Below are 26,523 nucleotides of genomic sequence, written 5' to 3' on the forward strand. Positions count from 1 at the left end.
ACGACCTTTTGGACTGATTTCTACACACCACAACCGGAAATATTAGCATGTTCTAACAATGCAGCTACAGATTAAGATTAAGCTTTGCTTCTTCCTGCTAAGCTTTGTTTCTTCCTGCTCCTTTTCAGACATGTGTAGTAATGAGGTGTTATGTGTGTGTATGTATATGTATATGTATATGTATATGTATATGTATATGTATATGTATATGTATATGTATATGTATATGTATAAATATATATATGTATATACAGAGATATTGTAAGTGTATTGAATTGTAAGTGTATATGTGAGAAACAATAATGTAACATAGTATGCATGTCTGAAATAAATTAAGAAGAAATGAGATTAGCACTTCACTAGTGCAGTGTTTGGCTGGCTGTGATACCATTTTCCATACCGCATCCTCATTTGGAACGATGAATCTGGAGGCCTTCGGTTAGTCTTTATTAGACCTAAAGAACACACTGAAAGGGTGGATTCTGGACCTTCCAGGATCCCCCTTTTTGTTTCTTCCTTCATGTGCAAGTAACACACCGTCCGAACAAGATGAAGTCATGTGGAGTCATGAGTCACTTAATGTGTTACATATGCCCATGATGACGTTACACTCTGTCCTCCACTGGCCACAGGCACAGCGTGACGACCCCCCAGGGAGACAGTCCTGGCCTTAAAATGGTCCAAATCAACTTTGACCTGCAATTGGTCAGATTTTCACTTGGCTTGACTGCTTTGGGGCATTGTATTCTCTTATTGTTCAGCTGTGAGAATAGAAACAAAGCTCCACGCTTGCTGGCTCGTGTGACATCATAGGCACGCCCCCTCCTGGAAAACTGGAGTAGCAGCGGAGTAACACTGTGTCAAGTGCATGCCGGACCATCAGGTGGTGCTAAAGCCCTTAAAGGGACCTATTATGCTCATTATTCGGCTATTTGTATTGAGGTATGGACTCCTATAGAGCAGCTACACGCAATAACCTGCACAGAAAGATTTGTAGAGCTTCCAGAATCTGCACCTATTCCAACTGTATTTCCAAGGGTTCCTTCAACAGTCTGTTTTAATTTATTGCATCCACAAACATTCTCGAAGACTTATGGACTACTGCCGAACCCCACTGTCTAATTTTGTTGATATAGGATGAATAAATGAATCAAGCCTTTTGTAGAGCTACTTGAAAAGTGGTTAGGAGCTACTGGTAGCTCAAGAGCTACTGGCTGGAGAACCCTGACTTACCGTGTACGAACTCAGAGTGGTAACGTAGGTCCACATTTACTAAATACAGACAATCTTGACAAAGTCCCATAATTTTCTCTTCACTTGGAATCTGCAACTTCATACCACTTATGTATGCTAACTGTCCTTCAAACCTCAATAAATATTTCCGGGAAGCCATTAGCGCTAGCTTCGTGCTAACACAGTGAAATCAGAGCAGTGAAACAGTGCAGCAGAGCAGAGGGAGAGCAAGCCTACAGCTTGTATTCAAGAACGCCCATATAAGGAAGTCCGGTTCACTGTGACATCACAGGGAGCCGGTGTTAGAAAAAACTCTGAAACCAAGCGTTCAGAGCCATCCCAAACTTCTTTCAGGGCTTACTTCCAAATCCATTCTCTGAAACGTTGACATAGTTTAGCACCATAATACAACATTCTAACAACATTTATAGGTCAGAAAGTGGAAAAAGCATAATAGGTCCCCTTTAAGTTAGGAAGTATGGACTTCTTCCACTGAGGATCGCATACTGAAGAAGCAAAGGATGCTGTGGCCATTTTGATATTTTGGTCCTATTGATTTTTTTACTTGACATGGATCACCATTAATGGATACAGGAAACATTTTGAAGTCATTTGTATGTGACTAGCTAGGATACCAGGGTTCAATTCCACCCTCGGCCATCTCTGTGTGGAGTTTGCATGTTCTCCCCGTGCATGCGTGGGTTTTCTCCGGGTACTCCGGTTTCCTCCCACATTCCAAAAACATGCTAGGTTAATTGGCCACTCCAAATTGTCCATAGGTATGAATGTGAGTGTGAATGGTTGTTTGTCTATATGTGCCCTGTGATTGGCTGGCGACCAGTTCAGGGTGTACCCCGCCTCTCGCCCGAAGACAGCTGGGATAGGCTCCAGCACACCCGCGACCCTCGTGAGGAAAAGCGGTAGAAAATGAATGAATGAATGAATGTATGTGACTAACCCAGGGTATGGATTCCCCAACATGGCAGTGTGTCAGGTAAGCTAGCTATTGTTTGCCATTGAACGTAAATTTCATCCTGTATCATTTTACTTTCATCCACAAATGGATCTGGCTTCTTATGGGTTAAAGTGTTCTCTTTTTTGTGCATTCTAAAGATATAAAAACAGATAAAAGGAGACAGGTCATGACTACAGGTAAAACATGTATTCCGCCTGTAAAGCCTTCTGAAAATGACACCAAAAAGTGCCAACATTGCTCCATTTACATATAATGTGATAATGTGACGTGTATATTAACAAAGCTACAGCAAAATTGTTAGTATTATAATTAACGTTGTCACACCGATGGAACCACAGCCCAGCACACCACAACAGCTAGCTACTAGCTGGTTAGCGATTAGCTTCACCGCATACTCACCCAAAGCATGTCAGCGCCATGCTGACAACGCCACCAACGCCACTGTTGCTGTGTGTTTGTTTTTGAGTTTGGAAAAGTTAGGTGTAGGAAGTTCCGGTAATAAGTTTAAAAGGACCAAAATACAGCAAAACACTTCAGGTATCACAGTGCTACTATATGGTCATAGCATGTATATAAAACCCTGTTTGGGAGGTGTTCTAACAGCAGGTGTTTCCCATTACATGCAGTCATGATGTGTCTCTTTTTATCTGTTTTTATATCTTTAGAATACACAGAAAGACGTGTGTTCATGTGGATGGTGGGCAAATTTGAATGCTGTGTAAGTCCATGCTTGAGTCTTTTCCCAGCCTCTATCCTTGATCATTTGCTGGACTTCCAGTCTGTCGAGCCGGACATTGTAGTGTCAGACGTTATTAGAAGCAAGACAGGAAATGATGTGATAACCCCATTGTTGGGAGGTTAAAAACGGAAGTTCTGCTCCGGACGATACACTCAGGAAGTGGACCTCTAAGGCAGAAATCAAGCAAGAAAGCCCGGCGAGGCCAAAACAAACAGTCTCAGTCAGGCTGAAAGTCAGATAAAGAAGCTTTTCGCCACGTTTAACGACACATTTACAGCCTGCTGTGTGTTGACGCGGGCGCAAGCCGCCACCTTGCCATCTGCAACACGCTAACGCCAGCTTGTGTTTCACAGCTGACACGCACTGACGTTTATTGGCTAATAAACAAGGAGCACCATGAACTCAACACCACTCAGTGAATTCCGTTATGAATGCGCCGTTTTTACAGATTCTCAATGTCGTTTATACGTATATGCATATTTCAAAGTATCGGCCTGGATGTTTTTATGACAAGAAGTTGAATAAGTATATGATAAAGTACAGTCATAGCTGTATTCCTTACAGTTTGTCCTTCAAGACCTACTGTATTGTATACAGTACATACATTATACAAAACATGTATATATAATTAGTTCATTAAGACATACAAATATAATACATTCATTATTTATTATTTCTTTAAAATACCATGAACATTTAATAATTTTAAAACATTTTTTAAAAATGTATATAACAGTTTATTTCATTTAAAAGAAGGAAATATTTATTTATATTATATTATGTGATTTACAAAATGAACACAGTCAGGATTTGAACCTGGGTTCGAACCTCCGCTCAGGCATCTAAATAGATATATAGAATAAATCTAAATAGACTCCCTTTATTGTCATTGCACAAAAACACAGCAGCGAAATTGCCAACGAAATGTTGTTGCCTGCCTCCCGTATAATACCAGAAACAAAAGAAGATAAATAATAATAATAATATGGAGAATAAATAGATGACACCGAATATAAACAACATAATGTACAGCATAAACAGTAAATTGCACAAATAATTTAAATAATAAAAACTAAATAATAATTTTTTCGTGTGCGTGTGGGCAGGTAGAGGGGCTTGTAATCTCTGTGTGGAGTTTGCATGTTTTCCCCATGCATATGTGGGTTTTCTCCCACATGCACGTGCCTAACATGCATGTTTTGTCCATAGGTATGAATGTGAGTGTGAATGGTTGTTTGTCTATATGTGCCCTGTGATTGGCTGGCCACTAGTCCAGGGTGTACCCCGCCTCTCGCCTGAAGACAGCTGGGATAGGCGCCAACATACCCACGACCCTATAGAATAAGCGGCATAGAAAATGGATGGATATGTCTAGACTTGAGGGATCTTGAAGGTGACCTGACCAGGTCCGCAAAAGACAAAGTGCACCTGACTCATTCTTTCATTCATTCATTTTCTACCGCTTTTTCTCACGAGGGTCGCGGGGGTGCCTGAGCCTATCCCAGCTGACTTCGGGCGAGAGGCGGGGTACACCCTGGACTGGTGGCCAGCCAATCACAGGGCACATATAGACAAACAACCATTCACACTCACATTCATACCTATGGACAATTTGGAGTGGCCAATTAACCTAGCATGTTTTTGGAATGTGGGAGGAAACCGGAGTACCCGGAGAAAACCCACGCATGCACGGGGAAAACATGCAAACTCCACACAGAGATGGCCGAGGGTGGAGTTGAATGCACCTGAATGCACCATTTCCTTCGGTGGTTTGCCACAGGCCGTCACGCTTTTACTGGACATCGGTAGAGACTTTGCAGACACGATCGGCACCCGGAATGATTAAACTCACAGCTCCTAGCTCTAGGCGGAATTTCTAGACGTGTAGCGAAGCCTGATTTTTGGCAAAGATATGACCGTATAGAGGGGGCGGGTCATAAACATATAATACTGTTTATATTTGTTGATGCAAACATCTGGACACCTGCAACACCGCAGGCAAGGCTGGCGGTTTCGATGAACTTTATATACTTTAGAGACTCTTTTTGCAACCAGATCAAAATCCTCCTTCCCTCCACAGCAAATAATGAGACTAATTTCCTCGTGGATGACTCAGCCTCTGGGCGGTCCGCAATAAACTGTACGCCAGATGGAGATTTGAGTGTCACGCTCCTTAGATCATTGATGATTAGTCGCCACTGCCCGCTTCCTGTCTCGTACGCCAACGGTAACACATTGCCTCATTTAAGACTCAACATTTAATATGCACCTTTAATCCGCAGTATTTGACACTTATTTGCAGTATTCCATATAATATGTATCTTTATGATGCAGCATTTCATACGAAATGTGATGGGAGGTATGGCGTCATGTGTGCCACAGGTCATTAGGTCACAAGAAGTCCCAGGTTTAGCCACAAATTCAGTTTCCAGTTGTCACTGGCAACCTCTCCTTCAGAATAAAACCCCAGAGGCTGATGCAGCATCTTGGCATCAGCTGCTGACTGTCACATTAACATAATCAGATTTAATTATTTATTGTTTTTATTATATATTCTCTGTGTCGCCGCAGAGACCTCACCAAGGCTGTGATTCGATATATAGAGGTCAAAGTTCACGCAATCAGGAGCAAAACTCCATTGGAATATTTGTCTCTTTAGGACGCTGATGAAGCTAAATGATTGTTCCTCACGCAGAGGGGACCTAAAAACTGAATAGAACCAGACCGCAGGGTTCTGCGTTGCATTCGGAGACATCTGCTCCAATAAATAAAGAAGAATCATCAGCGTGGCGAAAAAAGCAACCGTCCACATGACAGTTTTCCAGGTTGGGAACGTTGCTGTTGCTGCTGCTATCTTCCATATTTCATTGACAGCATTGGATGGATGCTGCATCCTAACACACATACACATACACACACATGCACACACGCACACAAACCACCGTGTGGTGATTGTTACCAGATGACATGGGGGAAGGGAATGAGGGGGTCATCCAACCACCTTTTACCCTTTGACAGACAAAAGATTGCACTGACTTTGTGTGTGTGTGTGTGTGTGTGTATAAGAAGGACATGTGTTGAAGGTTGGGTAAGTTCTTGTGGGGAAGGCTTATGCCCAACGCCCCCCCCCCCCCCCCCCCCCCTCCCCCATTCAGCTTCGGCAGCTGGCGTGTGTGTGTCCCATTCAAACCGAGTGACATGTTTAATTTGACGATTTACAAAACAAAAGATTTCATTTAGAGCTGCTGTTGTTTGCACGTGGTGTGCGCTTGCCAACCGCAACCATCGCCACTTAAACTATATACTACACACACACACACACACCTATATCCATTAATTACAAACAAGCGCTTATATTATTGTGACCGCACTACATTTGGTTTGCATAATGTAGAGAATGGTATAGTAATGCACGATCTTACGACATTATTGCAATATTCAATAATGTCGAACATCATGTCAAACATCATAATATACCATGTCAGCAATAATTATTTCATTAACATTGTCATGTGAAACAAATGAAAATAGTAGCGAGTAATGTGACAGACAACAACTCAGGAGTAAAAACACATGGAAAATGGATGGCTGGTTTATACTGTTCCACTTCCGTCCTGTAGAAGGTGCTAATGAGCATTACCGGAATAAGACTGAGACCTTCAATTAAATACAAATAAACAAATGTATCGTAATTATTAATGAACCACACATCAGATGTGTGTTAGTCTGCTGGCTCGATTCCAGTGGTCCTCACCCTCCCACTGCACCAATATGTCATTTCTAGTACCCCAATGCCTTCAATTAAAAATCATTTAGTCCTCCTCAGTTTGGACCGCACAGAATTTGATTGATTTGATAAGGCCTCGAATCTCCATCACCTCTTATCATGAAATACAGCCCAGCCCCCTCTAAAAGCCTCCCCCCCCCAGACAACCCCACGAGCCCACCAGTCCTCCTTTTTCTCCCTTTTCCCTCCCTGTGGTCCTGAGGGTCCTGTTGCCATGGATACTGCTGAGCGATGACTCTAACCTACTGAAAGACATGGCACACCCCCCTCCCCCATCACACATATGCATGTTATCCATATGAAGTCATGGCGTGCATCCTTCATATTTAGCTAGTGTGTCCTGTTAGAACAACACATACCCCCCCACTCCTCTTGACAGGGTGACAAATGCCCCCCCCACACGCACACTGAATGGGAGAGTGAGGTGTCGTACACAAGAGGTGATGAAGTGTCGGCCCCCTCCTTAGCCCCCCGAATCCTCCCATCCTCCTCTTTATACATCGCCATGGCGACGGCTTTCCGCCGTGTTACATTGGCTGACACACCTCTTTGTTTCTTGGAGGGACTCATCGTCACGTTCCCCGTTATGAATTATGGAATTGTTGGTGAAATATGATAACAGAAGCTTAAGAATTCACACGGACACGTTTTTAGTCGTCACCCAAAACGTGGAACCACTGTGGCCACAACATTAGGCAATACGGGACTACCCAATATGGGACTACCCAATACGGGACTACCCAATACGGGACTAGCCAATGCAAGGCACAATGAGAAATGATGTCCATTTAGATGTTGATGTGTGTCTAATGTGCAGAGGGAAAACTGAGCCTGCCTCCTGCTTGCTAGTCCCTGCCTTCTCCTGGTTTGTGTTTTCCGTGTTTTCCAGATGTCCTTGAGCGGGCTGGAGGCGGACGGACTGGGCGCACCTGAAGTCCATCAATTCTACTGCCCACTTAAGGCCGCCGCTTGCAGCCGGAGTCGCTGGTTCCTCGTTGTAGATTCCTGCTAGCCCACCGGTGCTTCGGTCAGCCCAGCTCTCCCTAGCCATCCAGCCAGCCTCCTGCTGTACGCTAGTTATAGCTTTCTCTAGCAGTGTCCAGTGGTGAGATTCTTTTGTTAGACTCCATTTTTACCTCGCCACCACCTTGTGTTGCCTTCTGGATTTTGCCTATTAAAAGACTGTGCCTTCCTCTGCATCTGGGGCCCAACCCTCGACACACCGTGACACTGTCATAAGAAATGTGGGATAATTTCAAGATCTTTAAACCTTATATTTATTCACTTTCCAGTTGGTTTCATTTTGTGCAATGGTGGGCAGGCACTTAAAAAATCATTCCTGCTGTTACCTGGGCCCCATGTAAGGGGGGGCTGATTTGAAAGATAACATACACGTCATTGGACATCTGATTTCTCACTAAATTGTAGCGTCAATGGACATTGCCATACCCAGTATGGCTTGCGGGCACTTTGTAAATTTCCTACATTTTAAAAATAAAGCTCTAATGCTACCCATGGGATGAAATTTGTAATGACAGGCTAATAAATAGCCCTTTTATACTTTTAGAATGTGTTCCTTAGCAAGATAGCGAGATAACAAGATCCGTTTGACTTCTTTTTCAATTGATTGCTGCCAAAAAGAGCAGCTAAACTGCTAATAATGTTCAACAACAATGTGACAGTGTAGTTGTGTAGTGCAAATCTACATTGGATGATGTACTACCGTTCCAACAGGCGGCTCATGAATGCATCATGCTATGTTCATGGAACATATTAGCTCAACCGTTAAAGCCACTTTTCTCCCAGCGAGGTGAAAATGAAAGAGAAGTTGTGCTTACACACACAGGCCGAGCTATTGCGGCGACTTTCCACTTGATCACCGCGCTGCTGATGCGATTAAGCTGCGGCGGCGGCAGCAAGGAAACCAGATGTTGACTCCTGATGACGCCTGACACAACTCCTCCAAAAAGTCCAGACTCGAGTCTAAGCTCAGTTTCCTGGTGTGCTCACGCTGGCAGGGGGCGCCTCGGTGCACGTCCTGACATGGACGTGTTCTTCCAGAAGCAAGAGATGTCTTCCAGCAGCTTCATGCGCTGCACGCTGCTCACCAAGGCGTGTGAGACCGCAGTCATCTGCTCCAAAACCACAAGAGCTGAATTTGGTCCACGAGCACCCAGAAAGACTCGCAAATCTGATATATCCTCTCCCGGAGAGCTGAAGTGCTCGCGACAGGCAGACGGAGCCCGGCCAAGTCACATGATTGACACCAGGCGGTCTAACGGCCCGGCCCGGAACCATGTCAGGGTGGTTCCAGCGACGCTACTGTTTGCCGACAGGACCGGTCTTACAGGGTCACTTCCATTCTGCTGCATGACGGCAATGTCCCGGACTTGTGGATTATTTCCAGTCTTACTTTGAGTCATTTTGATTAATTTTCACTGCAAAAGATGGCGTGTTTGCGAGTGGAGCGATTGCATTATTTAAATCGCTGGTCTATACTACGAATAAGAACGTGAGCCCACCTTGGGGTTTGAGTCTTTCTATCTATTTTGGTTAAACAATGTTTATGGTTATGGTTATGGTTATGGTTATGGTTATGGTTAGGAGGAGGAGAAGTGATTGATCCAATTGAGACAAAGGAGAAGAGGAAAGTGGGCTCAGGCATGAGCAAAACTTTTAAAGCCCTACAAAGCAAAGAATGTAATACCACATGCATCCTTAAGAGGCAACAATGAGTAGGAGAGACATTCAGCATTGTAACATTCATTCATTTTCTACCGCTTATCCCCACGAGGGTCGCGGGGGTGCTGGAGCCTATCCCAGCTGTCTCGGGGCAAGAGGCGGGGTACACCCTGGACTGGTGGCCAGCCAATCACAGGGCACATATAGACAAACAACCATTCACACTCACATTCATACCTATGGACAATTTGGAGTGGCTAATTAACCTAGCATGTTTTTGGAATGTGGGAGGAATCCGGAGTACCCGGAGAAAACACACGCATGCACGGGGAGAACATGCAAACTCCACACAGACATAGCCGAGGGTGGAATTGAACGTGGGTCTCCTAGCTGTGAGGCCTGCTTGTGAACCACTTGTCCGCCGTGTAGCCTTCATTGTAACAAAAGTGTGTAATTTCCAGGCAAATGTACCCAATGGCGGTGCCTGTAGAGATGCTGGAAAAGAATCTCTAAACGATATCGATGTGAATTTATTGTTTATCCCGATCTAGAATATAACTATATAATCCCTATATGAAGTTATTTGGTATAATGGATGCTTTAAGCCTGCCAAAAACACTTTGAGGTCAGACGTTGCAGGCTCCAAGTGGGATATTTCCCGACTTCCCAAGAGTTTGAAATGCATCGCAAGTGGAAATATGATTATGGTGTAATATCACTTTCATCCTGAAGGGGCAGTCTCTATAGCACACATACAGCCCAGTATGGGTAATACTGTATGTTCCATAATAATAGGAAGTTAGACATTTGGTAAATACTTTGGTCCATTATATTGACACGCATGTGTGGAGGACCACTTCTTTAAGAAATCATTCAGTAGTGCAGACAGGATCATTGAGTGTTTGAGCTTCTGTCCACAAGTTCATAAGCAGACCCCATACATCATCTTGTCTCTTTCGTAATTTATTTTTATGTGCTTTTTTTTTCCCCCCCGCGCGATGTCAACACATGCCGTGGTGGATTATTGGTGCACGTCATCCAAAAACGCTGCCTTTGCAAAGGGAGAATTTCCATGCCTGAAGCCCAGCCAGAGCCGTGTGGTGGAAATACCAACTACTGTTTTCTAGTTTTATCTTTCCCTCGAGCCAAACACAGCACTCATACACACGGTATATACATGACATGGTGCGATATATGGTTCAATGCATGGAGAAATCTAATTCATTAGCAATCAATCAACATTTCAACTTAATTCATTAAGATCTTAATACATTTTTTATTCGTTAGGTAGGTTTTAGGACATTTTTAACATATAATTATCGGAAATTAACCTAACATGCTTGTTTTTGGAATGTGGAAAAAAAACGGAGTGACTTGTTTTTACATGTATTTGTTGTTGATAACGAGTGGTTAGCGCACAGGTCTCACAGCTAGGAGACCGGAGTTCAATTCCACCCTCAGCCATCTCTGTGTGGAGTTTGCATGTTCTCCCTGTGCATGCATGCGTTTTCTCTGGGTACTCCGGAGAGTTGAAGGCCATGGCGCTGATCCCACATTCCAAAAACATGCTAGGTTAATTGATAAAGAAGACGAGACACACCAATGAATTCAATCTCGCTCGGATGAACGGGAATTATTTCACATTTCTGCATGTAAAACTATATTTATTCTCTTTGAAATTATTATTTTTTCATATTTTTAGGTGTCAGGATCAGATTCATTGGATTGACATTATTTCCGATGGGAAAAATTGCCTCGTTTATTGTACGTTTTGGTTGTCGTCTCACCTTTTGTGACAAATGATGACAAAAACTGAGGTGCCATTGTGTATAAAAAAACACAAGGGTGTCAAAAGTGCGGCCTGAGGGCCATTTTCGTCTCGCTGTCTGTTTTTCATCGACCCTCGGTATATTGTAAAAATAATAACAGAGGATCGAACCGCCTACCTTTCAGTTTCGAGACAACCTGTTCTACCACATAAGCCACTTCCATCACAAATAAAATGTATTGTTTGTTAATGAGATATTATGAGATATTACAGCTATGACACAGAGCTAATATGTTATGTTTAGATATAGTTTAGCGCCCCACTGCGGTTCACATGTTGCCCACACAGTCAGGAGATCGGGAAGACCTGGGTTCGAATCTCTGTTTGGGTCTCTGTGTGGTGTTTGGATGTTCTCCCCGTGAGTGGGTTTTCTCCGGTTTCCTCCCACATTCCAAAAACATGCTAGGTTAATTGGCCACTCCAAATTGTCCATAGGTATGAATGTGAGTGTGAATGGTTGTTTGTCTATATGTGCCCTGTGATTGGCTGGCCACCAGTCCAGGGTGTACCCCGCCTCTCGCCCAAAGACAGCTGGGATAGGCTCCAGCACCCCCGCGATCCTCTTGAGGATAAGCGGTAGAAAATGAATGAATGTTGTTGACAACCTCATCACATGGGGCCACCATCCACTTTGTGTGCTTTGGCATCCAAAGTGGGACAATATTTCGTCCATATTGTTCAAGCGAGGTCACATCAATGATCTGAGAAAACAAACACACGTTGCTGCACCGTCCTCGAACTCGCAAAGAACAAACAAACACTGTAGGAAAAAGACACAACACCACACACACACTGATGCAACTACACTGGACTAAAGAAGTCTGCTAGATTGGACCTGCTACAACACAAGCGTCCAGGTCGCGGCCCAGATTGACCTCTAATCTCACGTCTATCTCCGGCAAAGCCCAAATGGGAGAATGTGATACACTGGGAAAGGAACAACGCCTTCCGGAAACTAAGCGCCGGACCACCTGCTGGACCGGACTTTTAAGGCTCACACAATCTACTGGAGAAACACAGGAAGCTGATTTACACGCCAACTTCACTTTAGTGTGACCCCATCAACTGTGGAGCCCCCACGCCACCCATCAACTGCCACTTATATGTGTGTGTGCTGCTTTTACACGGTGCCCACTTGGCAAAATCTTGCCTAAATACTTAAGAGTAGCCCACTGGGCATCAGCCTGTTTTTTATGATACTACACACATGGGTCTTTCAACTAGCGGCCTGACACGAATGACATCAGAAGGATTTGTTCAATTCCAAACTTTAACAGATTCCTAAAAACAGCAGAGCACTCCTCTCATCTTTGAGGATCTTTGACTAGCATTTTTGGAAGATGGTCCTTAAAAATAGAAAAGTTGTCATGTAGAGGAATCTTGCCTTGTGTTTTTACAGTCCTATTCGAGTGTCGAGTAGGGATCAAAATAGCAGCAGAGAAGAAGCTCTTTGACTTGTCGTCGATCCTTAAAAACAGCATATAGAAGATCTTTGACTGACACTTTTGAAGTAGTCTTGCCACTTATAGCATCTTTGACCAGCGCTCCTGTCATATAAAGGATCTTTGATGAATAGCAATTGCTTAAAAATAGCAGTGTACTCCTGTCATTCGGAGGATCTTTGACTAGCAGTAGATCCTTAAAAACAGCAGGGCAATTGTGTCACATAGAAGATCTTTGACTGCCACTTTTGGAATAGTCTTGTCACTTATAGCATCTTCGACCAGCACTCCTGTCACATAGAGGATCTTTTGTGAAAAGTAGCTGCTTAGAAATTAGCCGAGTATACTCCTGTCATTCTGAGGATCTTTGACTAGTAGTAGATCCTTAAAAACAGCAGGGTAATTGTGTCACATCGAAACTCTTTGACTGACACTTTTGTAGTAGTCTTGTCACTTATAGCATCTTTGACCAGTACTCCTGTCATATAGAGGATCTTTGATGAATATCAACTGGTTAAAAATAGCAGACCACTCCTGTCATTCAGAGGACCTTTTACTAGCATTTTTGCAGCAGCTCTTGAAAACCATCAGAGAGCCCCTGCATATAGAGGATCTTTGATGAGCAGTAGATCCTTAAAAACAGCACGTTGCTTGTGTCATATAGAAGATCTTTGACCAGCAGTAGATGCCTTGAGTAGCACTTTTGTGTCTTTAAAAGCAAAACATCAACACACACGTGGATGTAGATGATCTTTGACTAGCATTTTTGCAGGAGCTCCTTAAAAACAGCAGGGAGCTGCTTTCACATACAGGATCTTTGACTAATTATGTGTTAACGTTCTCAGCTGATTCCAGAGGACTTGTACTTCCTGCCAAATGTGTCTCCATTGTCTCCATGATGTGAGGACGTCTGGCGGATGTGCAGCTGCTCTGATAGTTCTTCTAGAAACTTCCGTATGGAAAATAAAAAGCCCACGCACGTCCACACAAACAAAGGTGAAAGGACAAGAGGTCTGCTCATGATTCTTTTTGCATTTGATATGTTGCCACTTTATAAGTCCAGTAGTCCGTTCCTTCCAAGAAGCAGGACAAAGTCAGGACACAAGAGAAGGCCAAGCGTAGGAAAATCTCAGCAATGGGAGGTGATGCCAGAACGTAAGAAAAAAAGAGAGGGGGGGGGGGGGAAGTGACTTATAAGAACGAATGAAACAAAGAGAAGATGGAAAGACCTCGCTGCCATATGGTGCAGAGTATTGTGTCTAATGAGGCGTGAGGCGTCCACCAGGCCCATCACGCCTCAATGAAGTCTGCTTTAACAGCAGCTAATGGCAGCTATCATAAAACTCCACCATCGAGGAGCTGAAACCAAATCTTAATGAATTTACTTGCAGCTGTTGCTTCCTGATCCTTGAGCCATGGCACGCCTGTAGACTGCAGGGATTACACCAAGCTCACCTACGGTGCTCTGATTGGCCGGTCCGTTTCATTTAAAACCTTTCAAAATCTGGCAGCTGTGCGGTAAACTACACAACTCACAGCTGTTGACAACTTTAAACAAAGCATTTGAAAAAAAACAGACTTGCTCAAATGTGAGGAGACGACATTGTTTCAGCTGGGTTGCATTTAAAGGTCTCCTATTATGCAAATGTAACTTTTTAATGATGTTTTAACTGTAATATCTGCCCTGAGAGCAAAGGAAACTGGAATAGCATGGTGGTGTAGTACCTGTTTTATCCTTCAGGGGCAACAGTGAGTTCCTGTTACACGAACAATGTGGAAATGTTCAGGAAAATGACATTGTAGCACAAATAAATGATGTTCTAACAGTAATATGTGTCCCTACAGCCTCAGTTCAACAACTTACTACACTAACCTACCATGATGATGCTCATTTTGTTAGCGTTCCTGATCGGGTGGCTAATTCTGCTACTGGTCAGAACCAAATCTAAATGTTTGCACATCATTACATTTCCGTTATGATGCCAAAGTGGCTTCTTCTTCATTCTCTCAATGTCTGAGCACAAGCTACAGTATTTTACAGTATAGCAACACTGTAGCGCAGATAGCTGTGCTAGCGTAGCTAACGTTGTGTCCTCCTGTCCCAGCTTCCAAAGTGGAAGCTTCTCAGAGCGTTCCTCACTGAGCCGTGCAGACGTCCACCACGGCCTCCTGGAATGTCGACATTGCGTGAAGAAGTCTGAAGGCTCTGCCAGGCCAAGCGGTGTTGACTCAAGTGCTTTAACAGGAGGACCTTCTCCACCTGTGAAAAGAAACTGCTTCCCGTTTTTTTTTGCTCTATTTCAGGCGCCTTCACCGCCATGTTTTTTTAAATCATCTATTTTCAATTAGAAGTCTGCTAAAGCAAATCATGGAGTGAAAAACATCTCCACGGCTAGCATGTTAAACGGAACACTTTCCTTCTGAGCAATCCATCACTCTCTCTTACTCCTGAACACCTTATCATCAGCACAGGAGTCCCCCAGGGCTCTATCCTAAAACCTTTGCTATTTAGCACTCAGACTTAAACATAAAATCAGTCATATTCCAATTGAACTCCAAACTGACCACTCGCGTCTGGAGCACATGTGCAGGTCCACCACCGTGATCAACCATCGTAACCAGAAAAACACATGTTGAACACCACAGGGGAGCAATATCACACTTGCTTAGCCGTGCGCGTGTACTACACGTGTACAGATGGGTTTCATGCATACGCTCACTGACATGCGATGCTAAATGGAGGGCTGGACAAAAGTATTGGGATGACAAGTGATAAGTGAGGAAAACGCTGACTTTGCTGGTACAAATTGTCCCAGGGGTGGTACCCTATTTTACTAACAGTTTGGGCACAAATTACAAACGAACAATAATTTGTTTTATGGGGCTCAATAGCCAATAATTGGCTCATATTGTACCTATATATTTGTGACAGAGTGCAGCCTAAAGACCCCCCTCCTTCATAATTGACTTTCAAGATGTAAACTCAAAGGTATTGGGGCAGCTACAGGAAGTGAAAAGTGTCTTTACAGATATCAGCTGCTGGAGTGAAGATACATTAAGACATGGGGTGGACTCGAGTGATGAGGACTAGTGGCTTGCATGTGTGAAATGTAAGACCTTGTGGCACAATGGTAGCGCGTCTGACTCCAGATCAGAAGGTTACGTGTTCGAATCACGTCAGGGTCACAGAGCATCTTTTAGAGTTGTCAGTTTAGGTCAAGTTCCGACACACCAAATTTGTGAGAACAAAAACAGTCAAGAAATAAATTCCTTGTGAGGTATCCATCACTCTCTCCATCACTTTTGACTAACATGCGAACACAGGAGTCCCACAGGGCTCTAAGCTAGGGACTTTACGAGTTTACTAGACTTTACTACTCTGAGGCTTAAACGACTTATTCATTCATTCATTTTCTACCGCTTTTTCCTCACGAGGGTCGCGGGGGTGCTGGAGCCTATCCCAGCTGTCTTCGGGCGAGAGACGGGTACACCCTGGACTGGTGGCCAGCCAATCACAGGGCACATATAGACAAACAACCATTCACACTCACATTCATACCTATGGACAATTTGGAGTGGCCAATTAACCTAGCATGTTTTTGGAATGTGGGAGGAAACCGGAGTACCCGGAGAAAACCCACGCATGCACGGGGAGAACATGCAAACTCCACACAGAGATGGCCGAGGGTGGAATTGAACCCTGGTCTCCTAGCTTAAACAACTTACTATATTATTCCAATATTCCAAAGTACCTCAAACTTACTCCTCACTTTCAAGGCTCCAGATCAGAAGGTTGGGTGTTCAAATCACATCATGGTCACCAAGCAACTACTGCAACAGTCGAAGGATTGCTGGATCAAGTCAAGTTCCTCCAAAAAGGCTTTTCCCAAAGGATTCTCATCCAACTCCATTGATTGATTCACTGATTGAGAATTGTGAGTACCTGGCTATTTCTGTCACATTCCTTTTATTGACATCTGCTGGTGGGACGCCCGAGGATCACTGCAGAGTTTGAGCCTTGCCACAAGCAAAATACTTTCCTTAAAAAAGACTTAAATTGTAATCATGTCAGCTCATTCAGCATCTAGTCATCAATTATTACATCCAATGAGTTGCTTCTTTCCGACAGCAGCTCCAATGGAGGCCATACTCATGACCTCTACCTCCGCCTAGATCTCTCTCACACACACTCACACACAAATAAGAGCCACACAGAGGCCCCACGACTTCTTTCGCCTGGGAAATACTTGAAGGAAGTGAGAGGAGGTGGGGAGAGGAAAGCAGGGAAGCCATGAAATAAATAAGCCCTTTGTGACACGGCAGCATAAACACTGCAACACTTTTCCAATGACCTTAGAGCTGATAAGGTGCTTCCTACACTCTAGAAATGTATTTGTGTGGAGGGTGAAAGAAAGGAACACGACTTTAAAAAGAAAGAGAAAGAAACAAGAGTGACACATGGAGTAGTCGGGAATGAAAGGAGGAAAAACTCTTGAGACTGAGAGAAGAATTCCACTCCCATTATCCTAAAACTCACAGCCTCTGCAGGAAGCCTGTCGAGAATTTTGGCTCAGACCTGAACCGACCTTGAGGAACGTGCCGGGATGAGTGAATGGAACTTGATTGACAACACTAGAGAACCACCCGTGAGGTTGGGGAAGGAAGTCTTTTCTCAACTGGTGCCAGAGTACCTCAGAATCACTCGGAATTCCAGTGATACAGCTGGAATCAAAGGACTGTGGGTCCTGATTGATCCCAAACCAAAGACTTCAACGGTCCACATACTGTAGATATCCACATGTGGGCCATTGAATCTGAAACATTTGTAAGTTCAAGCAGAAAAAGAGAGAAACTGTTTTTCCATTGTGAATTCTCTCCTCAAACACAAAAACTAGTGGAGTCGTCATGACATGATACCAAGGACCTACGTGGGGCTGATGGCCTGGTTGCCATGGCAACAGCCCAAGGTGAGCAAGAGGACACAGAAACAGCTGCTGCAGTAGATTTACACACAGGATGGATGGCATGCTCAAAGACTGTAAGCTTGAGAAAACGGGGTAAAAAAAACAAAAACGTCTTACCTCCAGGAAGCAGGTCCCGGCTGGCGTGTTCTCCTTAATGGAGGTGTTGTAGAAGCTGCTGGTGAACACAGGCGTGTTGTCGTTAGCATCCTGCAGCACAATGTCCACTTGAGCCGTGGAAGACAGCGGTGGCCGGCCACCATCTGTCGCAACTACAGTCACACTAGGCGCGGGCTCCGATTCGAAATCCAGGGCGGTCGCCGTGGTAATGATCCCCGTGACCGGGTCAATGGTGAACCAGTCAGAGTGAGAGTTTTTCCCCTTCAGTAGGCTGTATCTGATTTCCCCGTTGGGGCCCTGGTCCTTGTCTCGGGCGGTAACCTGAAGAACAAAGGACCCTGGGTAGACGACCTCGGGAATGGTCTGTCTGTAGGCCTGCTGGTCAAACAGTGGGGGGTTGTCGTTCACGTCAGTCACCTGGATGGTGAAAGAAGACTCCGCCCTGAGGGGGGGCATGCCAGAATCTGTGGCCATCACCCTGAGATCATAAGAATCCCTCTCCTCTCTGTCCAACACCTGGTCCACATAAATCAGGTAGATGATGCTGTCCTTGGTTGTGAGCGCAAACTTTCCATCTCCCCCCTCCAGGGACACATTGACGTTGGCATACTCTCCGTAGTCGGGGTCGGTGACAGATATGCGAGCCACGTACTGACCAGGCTGGGCCCCTTCGGAGATCCTCGGAGAGCCATCTTCACTGAGGAAGATGATTGTCATGGTGGGCTGGTTGTCATTGTAGTCTCGCACATGGATGGTCACAAACGCGTTGGTCACCTAGGAAAGGAGATGAAGAACATGTCATTGGTCTTCATATGCTCATGGAGCACATGTCATGACCTTAGTCATGATGTAAGTGGTGCAGTACCTCAGGGTGGCTGGCATTGTCCCTGGCCTGGACCACCAGTTCATGCACTCGTTTCAGCTCATAGTCCAGCGGTCTGTTTAGGGTGATGACCCCAGACTTGAGGTCCATGACGAAGTAGCGGTCAGGATCACTTTGACGCCGGTTGATCTCATAAAGGACCAGACCGTTATCACCCTCATCATCATCTGCTGCAAACACCTGCAAAGACAACCAAAGGAAGAGTCTGTGAGTCCACCTGTACCAGGACACGCCCCTCATGAAGTGATAATGTGCTCACCTGCAGAATGCTGCTGCCCTGTGGGAGACTTTCTGAAATGATAGCATGGTATCTGCTCTGGTTGAAGACCGGCGCATGGTCGTTGATGTCAGTCACCGCAACTTCCAGGGTCATGGACCCCACCCTCCTGGGAGAGCCCCCATCGAAGGCTTCGAGGACTAAGATGTATGATGAGCGTTTCTCCCTGTCCAGCAGTCCATTGACAACCAGGTCCAGATAGAGCGCTTTGTTGGCAGCTCTCTTCGTCTCCAGGCGAAACACCTGACCCACATTTCCCTCTCGAATAGCGTAACCTTGAGTGGTCAGCTGGTCCTTGTCCGCGTCCGTCGCTGGTTCCAAGGAAAACCTCGTCCCCTCAGCCGTGTGCTCTGGGATCTTGAGAACTGCTTTCTGTCTGGGGAACGCAGGTGCGTGGTCATTGATGTCATTGACGCTGATTGACACCTCGATGGTGACGCCCGTCATGGTCACGGCAATGAAACTGTAGTGGTCCCTCTGCTCGCGGTCTAAACGGCGTGCCGTGGTTATTATCCCTGTGGTCTCATCGATGTTGAGATCGCTCCCCACACCTGTTCCCTCGTGGTCTGAGATGAAATAAAGACTTGCTGTCTCACCGGGGGGCAACCCAGCACTGATGTCCCCGACAATGGTCCCCGCCGGCTGCTCCTCGTCCAGCTGCAGCTCCAGTGCACCGAGGACAGCAGACGACTGAAGCAGGACCAGAATGACAAGCGGCCGCCACCATCGCCAAAGACCCGAGCGCAAAGACGGTCCACTGAGCCGCCATCTTGACCCTTCTCTTCTTAAAGACATGGCTCGCTACACCTGGGACATACAACGACACAAACCAGAACATGTATCAAAGACGTTCCCATCATTAAACATTTCAGAGAAAACTTTCTGGATGGAGCAGGTGGATCTGCCAGAGCGTGGAATTGAACCTCGGACTCTGTCCAGGATTGGAATGCAATAATAAAGGATATTTATCTGAAAGCTCCTGATTTATTGAAGAGGAACATTTTGGTCTGATCAAAGCAGGAAAGCTTTGAAATCCAGAGGGAAGCATAATAAAGTCAGCGGGCGTCCACCGCCTCCGTCCTCACGCGAGCGCAACATAAATAGAAACCCTGACATGCTGTAACGCTACACACTAACGTCACGGCTCAATCCTTTATTTGCGTAGAGTGGCTTTGCTGACAGCGATGGATCATGTGCTTTGTCAGGTGACACCAACTCACCTTCTAAACTCTAGCAGGAACGCATCAACATGTCTCAAACGTCTACGATGGAGGATTTATTTGCAGCCGCCTTGGCGTGTTTATCCTCCACTCCAAAGGCCTTGCAGAGATATACAGCTCAGCCTTTCAAATATTTACACGCCGTTCAAGATGAGAGCAACCGTTTGGGCATTTCCCTCTCGTGTTCACGTGGGGAGATTTATTGGCCGTGTAACTTTTCAAAACATCCCGCGATGAAGGGAACCATCCTAGCCCATAACTCCTTCCTTATGGATTGCGAGCGGAGAGATGCAGTAGCCTGATGATGACAACGATGACACACTGATGACTTAAGAGAGTTCATGGGTGACAACATTTAAATATTTTAAAACAGGATGAAGCATTGAGTCGTCAGGCGTCGGCCCAGGCGGTCCCTCCCACGGTGCTGAGATAATGTGGATGGTTAACTTGAGGAATGCCTTGCACATCTGCAGAACAAAGAAGCTCATCCAGCTGTTAGCTAGCAGGCTAATAGTGAGCTTCCTTGTTAGCATTTCACACAAACACACTTGGAAATACAAATACATGTTATTTATGGAGGTGAATAGATTTAATGCACCCAGTCCTGCAAATTGCATCACAAATGTTGAAAATTATGTTTAAAATGTTGTTTTTTTTAGCGAGAATACCAGAGTTCGATTCCACTCTCGGCCATCCCTGTGTGGAGTTTGCATGTTCTCCCCGTGCATGCGTGGGTTTTCTCCGGGTACTCCGGTTTCCTCCCACATTCCAAAAACATGCTAGGTTAATTGGCCACTCCAAATTGTCCATAGGTATGAATGTGAGTGTGAATGGTTGTTTGTCTATATGTGCCCTGTGATTGGCTGGCGACCATTCCAGAGTGTACCCCGCCTCTCACCCGAAGACAGCTGGGATAGGCACCAGCAACCCCTGGTGAGGATAAGCGGTAAAAAATGAATGAATGAATGTTGTTATATCTTAATGGTCCAATTGAATACATTTCATTTCTTTAAATGTGAATTTTAGTTAATGTGTGCAAACTTTAGGGGCACCCTAAACCAAATCCACTAAAAGCCACTTTGCTTATACCGGTAGTTCAGATTTAGGATTATGCTGTTTGTACAGCAATCTGTCATCAGGAGTGTCCAAAATGAATCCAGTTATTTGCAATACTAGTGTATTCCAACACAAAACAGAATCAAACTTTTTCACAACATTTTGGGCAAGAATCAGCATTAGGATTATTTCTTTCTTTCTTTTCGCAGGATTATGCAAAAAGTACGCATTGCGGTGGAAATTGGTAAAAAGGTGGCACACGTGCTGAGCATGTTGCCAACAGAATTTGGTAAGAATCTGCATAGCAATGGACATACAAGAATGTATTTTCACTTTTTGCTGTGATTGTCCACTTGCATTGGGGCCACATGATCAAGTGTGCCAAGCAGGAAACTTGTTATAGGCCTGCGTATGGAGTCCAGCTCTTCCTTTTTTTCTTCTTATATTGAATTCTGCTGCAAATAACGCTGAACAAATCGTGGTACACTCTGTGTAACCATGGCGATGTAACTTACGACACATTATATCACTCGATATATCACATTGTATCCTTACTGGTTGCTAGCATGGTACAGTAAACCTCGGATATATCGGATTCAATTGTTCCCACTGGTTTTGTCCGATATAAGCGAAATCCGTTATATGCGTATACCGGAAAATGTCCGTTTTACGCATATATCGGATTTATATCCGGTATATGCGTAAATCGGATTTTATCCGTTATAAAAAGGCACTTCCTTGACTATGTTTCCAATGTACCTGGACGCGCAGGCAACGCTGCAAACGCTGCAAATGACGTCGCATAGCGGCCTGTCACAATTCGGCGAATCGGAGCGCCACGATGCGGCCATCCGATATACGTATGCGAGGGAAATTTAATGGAAATGCATTGGAACGGGACTGGAGATTTTGTCCGAAATAGGCGAAATCCGTTATAAAAAATCCGATATATGCAATGAATTTTTTTTGGAAATGCATTACAGAAAAATCTGTCCGTTGTGAGCGAATTTCCGATATATCCGAGTCCGATATATCCGAGGTTTACTGTAGCCGTTAGCATTGTTAGCATTAAGCCAAGTTTCAAAGGCCAGGCCAGAGGTTAGCAACATGTAGCAGGAGTTTTCTTTGCTAATACGGTACCTTTTTAATTGACTGGGATACATGTTTTTATCATGAAAAGCCACTTAAGCTAGCAATTATGGTCCCTATCCAATAAAGAGTTGAATTAAAAAGGACAATGCTTCTAATTTGGAAATCCATTTTTTTAAATGCTCCTTGAAATCTAACCCCAAGCAAATAGAAAGCATGATTTAATATCCAATGAATCCGCCTTCCCACTGACCGTGACCACATGCAGTAGTTTATGAGTCCCCTGAGGAGGACAGATTAATAACATCTATTGCTCCTCTGGGAGACGGGAGGAGGGACATGGACACCAGCCCCTCCGCTATGGCGGCTGACCTCCACATCTGGAGCGCCTCGCAAAACTCGCAGCCAGCCAGCATCTTGTCTGCACGCGTGCATTCCTTTGATTTTGCTTTGGACTTGGACACTTGTGGGGTTTCTTTAGCAAGTGCAGCTAGAGGAGTGAGAGCCAAAAACGGCCGCCATGCATCCTCTCAGGAGGACTAAGCAGACGGAAAAAGTGAAGTTGCGACTCTCATGGTTGTCTTATATGAGAATGATGTTGGAGAGCGAATCTTTTCACGCAGTCGTCAACAACATTGTTGACGTCACCGTTACCCTGTCATGAGGACATTTTTTAACTAACTCCCTCTAGTGGCACTCTTTAGAACAGCTAATTGTCAATTATGTCAAAAGATTTACACCAAATTTTTAATCAGGTTTTTGTATATTTTATTGCTAATATCTTATATTCGCATACATACTTGTCCTTTTATTAATACACAGCGTGAGTCCAACTGTAAAGAGGACCTATTATGCTTTTTCCAGAAGTTAGGGATGGCTCAAAAGGCGTGGCAAAACTCCCCCTCTGTGATGTCACAGAGGGCTGTACTTCCTTATATGGGCGTGTTTTTAGGCAGATAAGTGTTCTGCCCTCTCCCAACCTCTGCTTATTGCCAAAACGCCACTTAATTATTTTGCTTAATTGAAGTCATAAATGTCAGGTATGAGTACATATTACTCAAGATAAACAAATTACTCTTCTTTGCCAAAAATAACTATTTATTGATTTAAGAGGATTTTCAAGTTTTTCCACCACCATCATGTGGTGTATTGTTCCGCAAAATAATAGCAGAGGCAACAGAGTAGGGGTACTTTTTAGGGGGTACATTTTCTCCATTTTGTGTGCAGCACTACATACTGTACAGCCTGCTACAGTGGAGGTTGACTAATAGAAGCCTCTCATCCCTCACACTGTACATGCGTGTCTCTGTTTGCATGTGTGTGATGACATCATCCCCGTGCGACCACACTGACAGACGGACGCGGAGGGCTCCACGCTGTCTCGGCCACATGACATCTGGCATGGCAGCCCCGTAATCTTTGTGTGCAGCACACAAGCCTGCAAACCAGCAGTATCAAACAGGAAGCAGACATGTTTCGATACATCACGCCTACATGCAACACTTTATCTTATAGTTGAGAGAAAATAAAATCTGTCCTCTGCAGTACACAACCCAAACCCAAACAGGTCTGTCCATCTACCAGGTCCCTCCTTGCGCCGTCCCTCTTAATGGATTTTGCAGATCCAGGCTGGGCACGCCTTCGCTCTCCTCAGCCAAGCTAAACGCTCAGTTACGAGTCAAAAAATCTCCACGCAAGTGACCTGATGACCTGCTCACTGAATGGACAGACTTCCGTGTAGTGGGGCTCATGATATACATTATATACTCATATGGGTATTTTACATTGTGTGCAATAGGTTATGAAAAATACACATTCAATTTGTATATGCCGTGTTTTGTTGGGATAAAAATGACCAAAAAGGCATCGGTATGGTATTGAATTAAAAAGTGGTATCACCCATGACTACTTCTCTAGGCGATGTAATGGATACCTACTTGTGCAGAGGAACAACAGTACATTAGACAACGTACACAAACAATCAATAATAGTATTGATAAGAAGCTGCACTCAGAGAGGCCAGGACTACATCATGTGACATGTCATCTGATGTTCTCATACACTTGTGTGTGAATGAATGATGAGGGAATGAGGTCTCTATGCTTGTTGACATACGTATCATAGATGACTGTAGATTCCGTCTTCTTTACTTCAGAACTACTACTGATTGTTGAAATACTGTGCCACTCGCGAGTCGGTGAGGAAACAGTAGCTCTTTCTGTGCCAGGAGCCAATCACAAGCCAATAGTGCACTTACAACCCATTTCAACCCATTGAACATTGCAGAAAGTCATTATATATAAACAGTATAACAATATACGAGTCTGACTCACGGTGTCATCTTACTAAACTCATCACACAACAACTTAACGCTGGAAAGGTTTACCTAAAATATACAGACATATAACAATATGAGTTTAAAAATGGGGGGGGGGCTCTTTTGAAGTTAATTAATTGGGCCGCTGCAATGACGTCTGCTTCCCTCTGGGTTCATTTGTCTCCCTGTGCTGGACTGAGACAGGATTGCAGTGCCATCCACAATTTTCTATGCTGCTTGTCCTCCAATAAAATGGTTTGCTCAAATGCAATCTATTATATTACATTTTTTTTTTACTTTTAAAATTATTTAAACTTGTATTGTACATGTTTGTATATTTATTAGGTAGACTTTTACATTGTTAATTCATATTGGTACATGTTTGTATATTATTAGGTGTGCTTTAACAATTAGTACATGTTTTCATATTTATTAGGTATACCTTTTGAGTGTTAAGTTGCTGTGTGATGAGTTTATTGTTCTATGTAAGATGATTATATTGACTAATGACCTCCTATAATTTCCAGTGGGTTGGTAATTTCATTGTGATTTTTTTCATAGCTCATGATTGTCTGCTGTCCAATAAAGAGCTACCTGTTCCTCACGGACACATGCGTGCCACAATATTGCCATTTTATGACATGGACATGTGCATCTTATACACTGGTGTTGCTTATCTGCAGTATGTACAAATCTGTTTTTTCCTTTAAATTTAGTGGAAGTGGCCAGGTAACAAAAAACGAACAAACACATTTTGCACATTAAAGATGCTAAAACTAATCCAATGATTAGTAATAACTAATCCAATTATTATATCCCATTATCTATATAAGCTCATTGATAATATATATGTATATCTCATATACATATATATCTCCAATAAAGGACCAATCAAAAACAAGATGCAAGTCGAAAATGCTTCTCCCCCCCAGACACGGCAGCCTTCTATCTTATTAGAAAGAGCTCTCAGCTTGATAGTGGAAGAGGTTTCCATGGTAAAACTGGCACTGGACACAGACACACAGGTCCATAAATAAGGTCCCTGGTGGTGATGAAGTGCAGTGAGACCTTCTCACACTACAAAGAAGCTGAGGCGTGTGAATTCCAGTGGATGGCATTAAGGTGGACCAGAAAAGAAGCTTAGAAGGATGATGAGGTGATGAGCTGATGAAGGGATGATGAAGGCTTCAAAGTCACTAGGTTCCTCGCAGCTAGAGTGCGTGCAGCACCGGCTAGATCAACATCAACAGGAGTCTTGTGCTGACATACCGGACATACTGGTCTTTCTTTGGCGTTGAACAACTAAATCCTGTCAGGCGTAAAGAAGATTGATGGAAAAGTATGACGACCAGCGAGGTGAAAACATCACCTTTTCTGTTGGATGTCAATCAAACTTAATAGGGTGCTTGCACCGAACACAGCCTCTAAGTGTGAATATCGGTTAGAAATTCATTCATTCGCTCATTTTCTATGCTGCTTGTCGTCACTATGGTCGCGGGGGTATGCTGGAGCCTATTCCAGCAGGCATATTTATAGAACACGATTTGAAAGTAAAATATCAATTTGTTGCCATTTGACCTACGACCTCAGCTGCCTCAGCCCTCTTTTGTTGGATGTCACTCAAAATCAATGGGGTTCTATCTAACTATTCAATCAGACAGCTTTGTCATGAGGTCACACAAAATGAGTAGGGTTCTTGCCCAGATAAGGAGAAAGGATGGTTGGCAGATGGAAAAAGATGTTTGCATTTGGAAGTAAGGGACAATTGTCAGAAAAGAAGGGAAAATAAGGGAAATATTTCAGAAATAAGGGTTATTTTTCACGAAATAAAGAAAAATTAAGGAAAATTCTGGACTTAACCATCAGAATGTCCCACAGCATCCCACATTTTCAAAAAAAACGGTCCGTTATTT

General features: G+C 44.1%; 1 protein-coding gene and 1 non-coding gene across 2 annotated transcripts in view; one reads left to right on the forward strand and one right to left on the reverse strand.

The window, feature by feature from the left end:
• Nucleotides 1-26,523, reverse strand: part of LOC131138260 (protocadherin-16-like) — a 66,981-nt gene that overhangs the window by 35,181 nt on the left and 5,277 nt on the right. The window contains exons 2-4 of the mRNA XM_058087053.1: nucleotides 18,911-19,735; nucleotides 18,634-18,831; nucleotides 17,769-18,542 (exon numbers count right to left, since the gene is read on the reverse strand). Coding sequence (XP_057943036.1) covers nucleotides 17,769-18,542; nucleotides 18,634-18,831; nucleotides 18,911-19,723 — 1,785 coding nt within the window. The 5' untranslated portion in view covers nucleotides 19,724-19,735. The remainder of the gene's footprint in view (nucleotides 1-17,768; nucleotides 18,543-18,633; nucleotides 18,832-18,910; nucleotides 19,736-26,523) is intronic.
• On the forward strand, nucleotides 15,802-15,873 carry trnaw-cca (transfer RNA tryptophan (anticodon CCA)). Its single transcript has one exon. It is a non-coding gene; the product is annotated as a tRNA-Trp (tRNA).

Source organism: Doryrhamphus excisus, chromosome 11 (assembly GCF_030265055.1).
Source record: "Doryrhamphus excisus isolate RoL2022-K1 chromosome 11, RoL_Dexc_1.0, whole genome shotgun sequence".
In the NCBI taxonomy this organism is placed as follows: Eukaryota; Metazoa; Chordata; class Actinopteri; order Syngnathiformes; family Syngnathidae; genus Doryrhamphus; species Doryrhamphus excisus.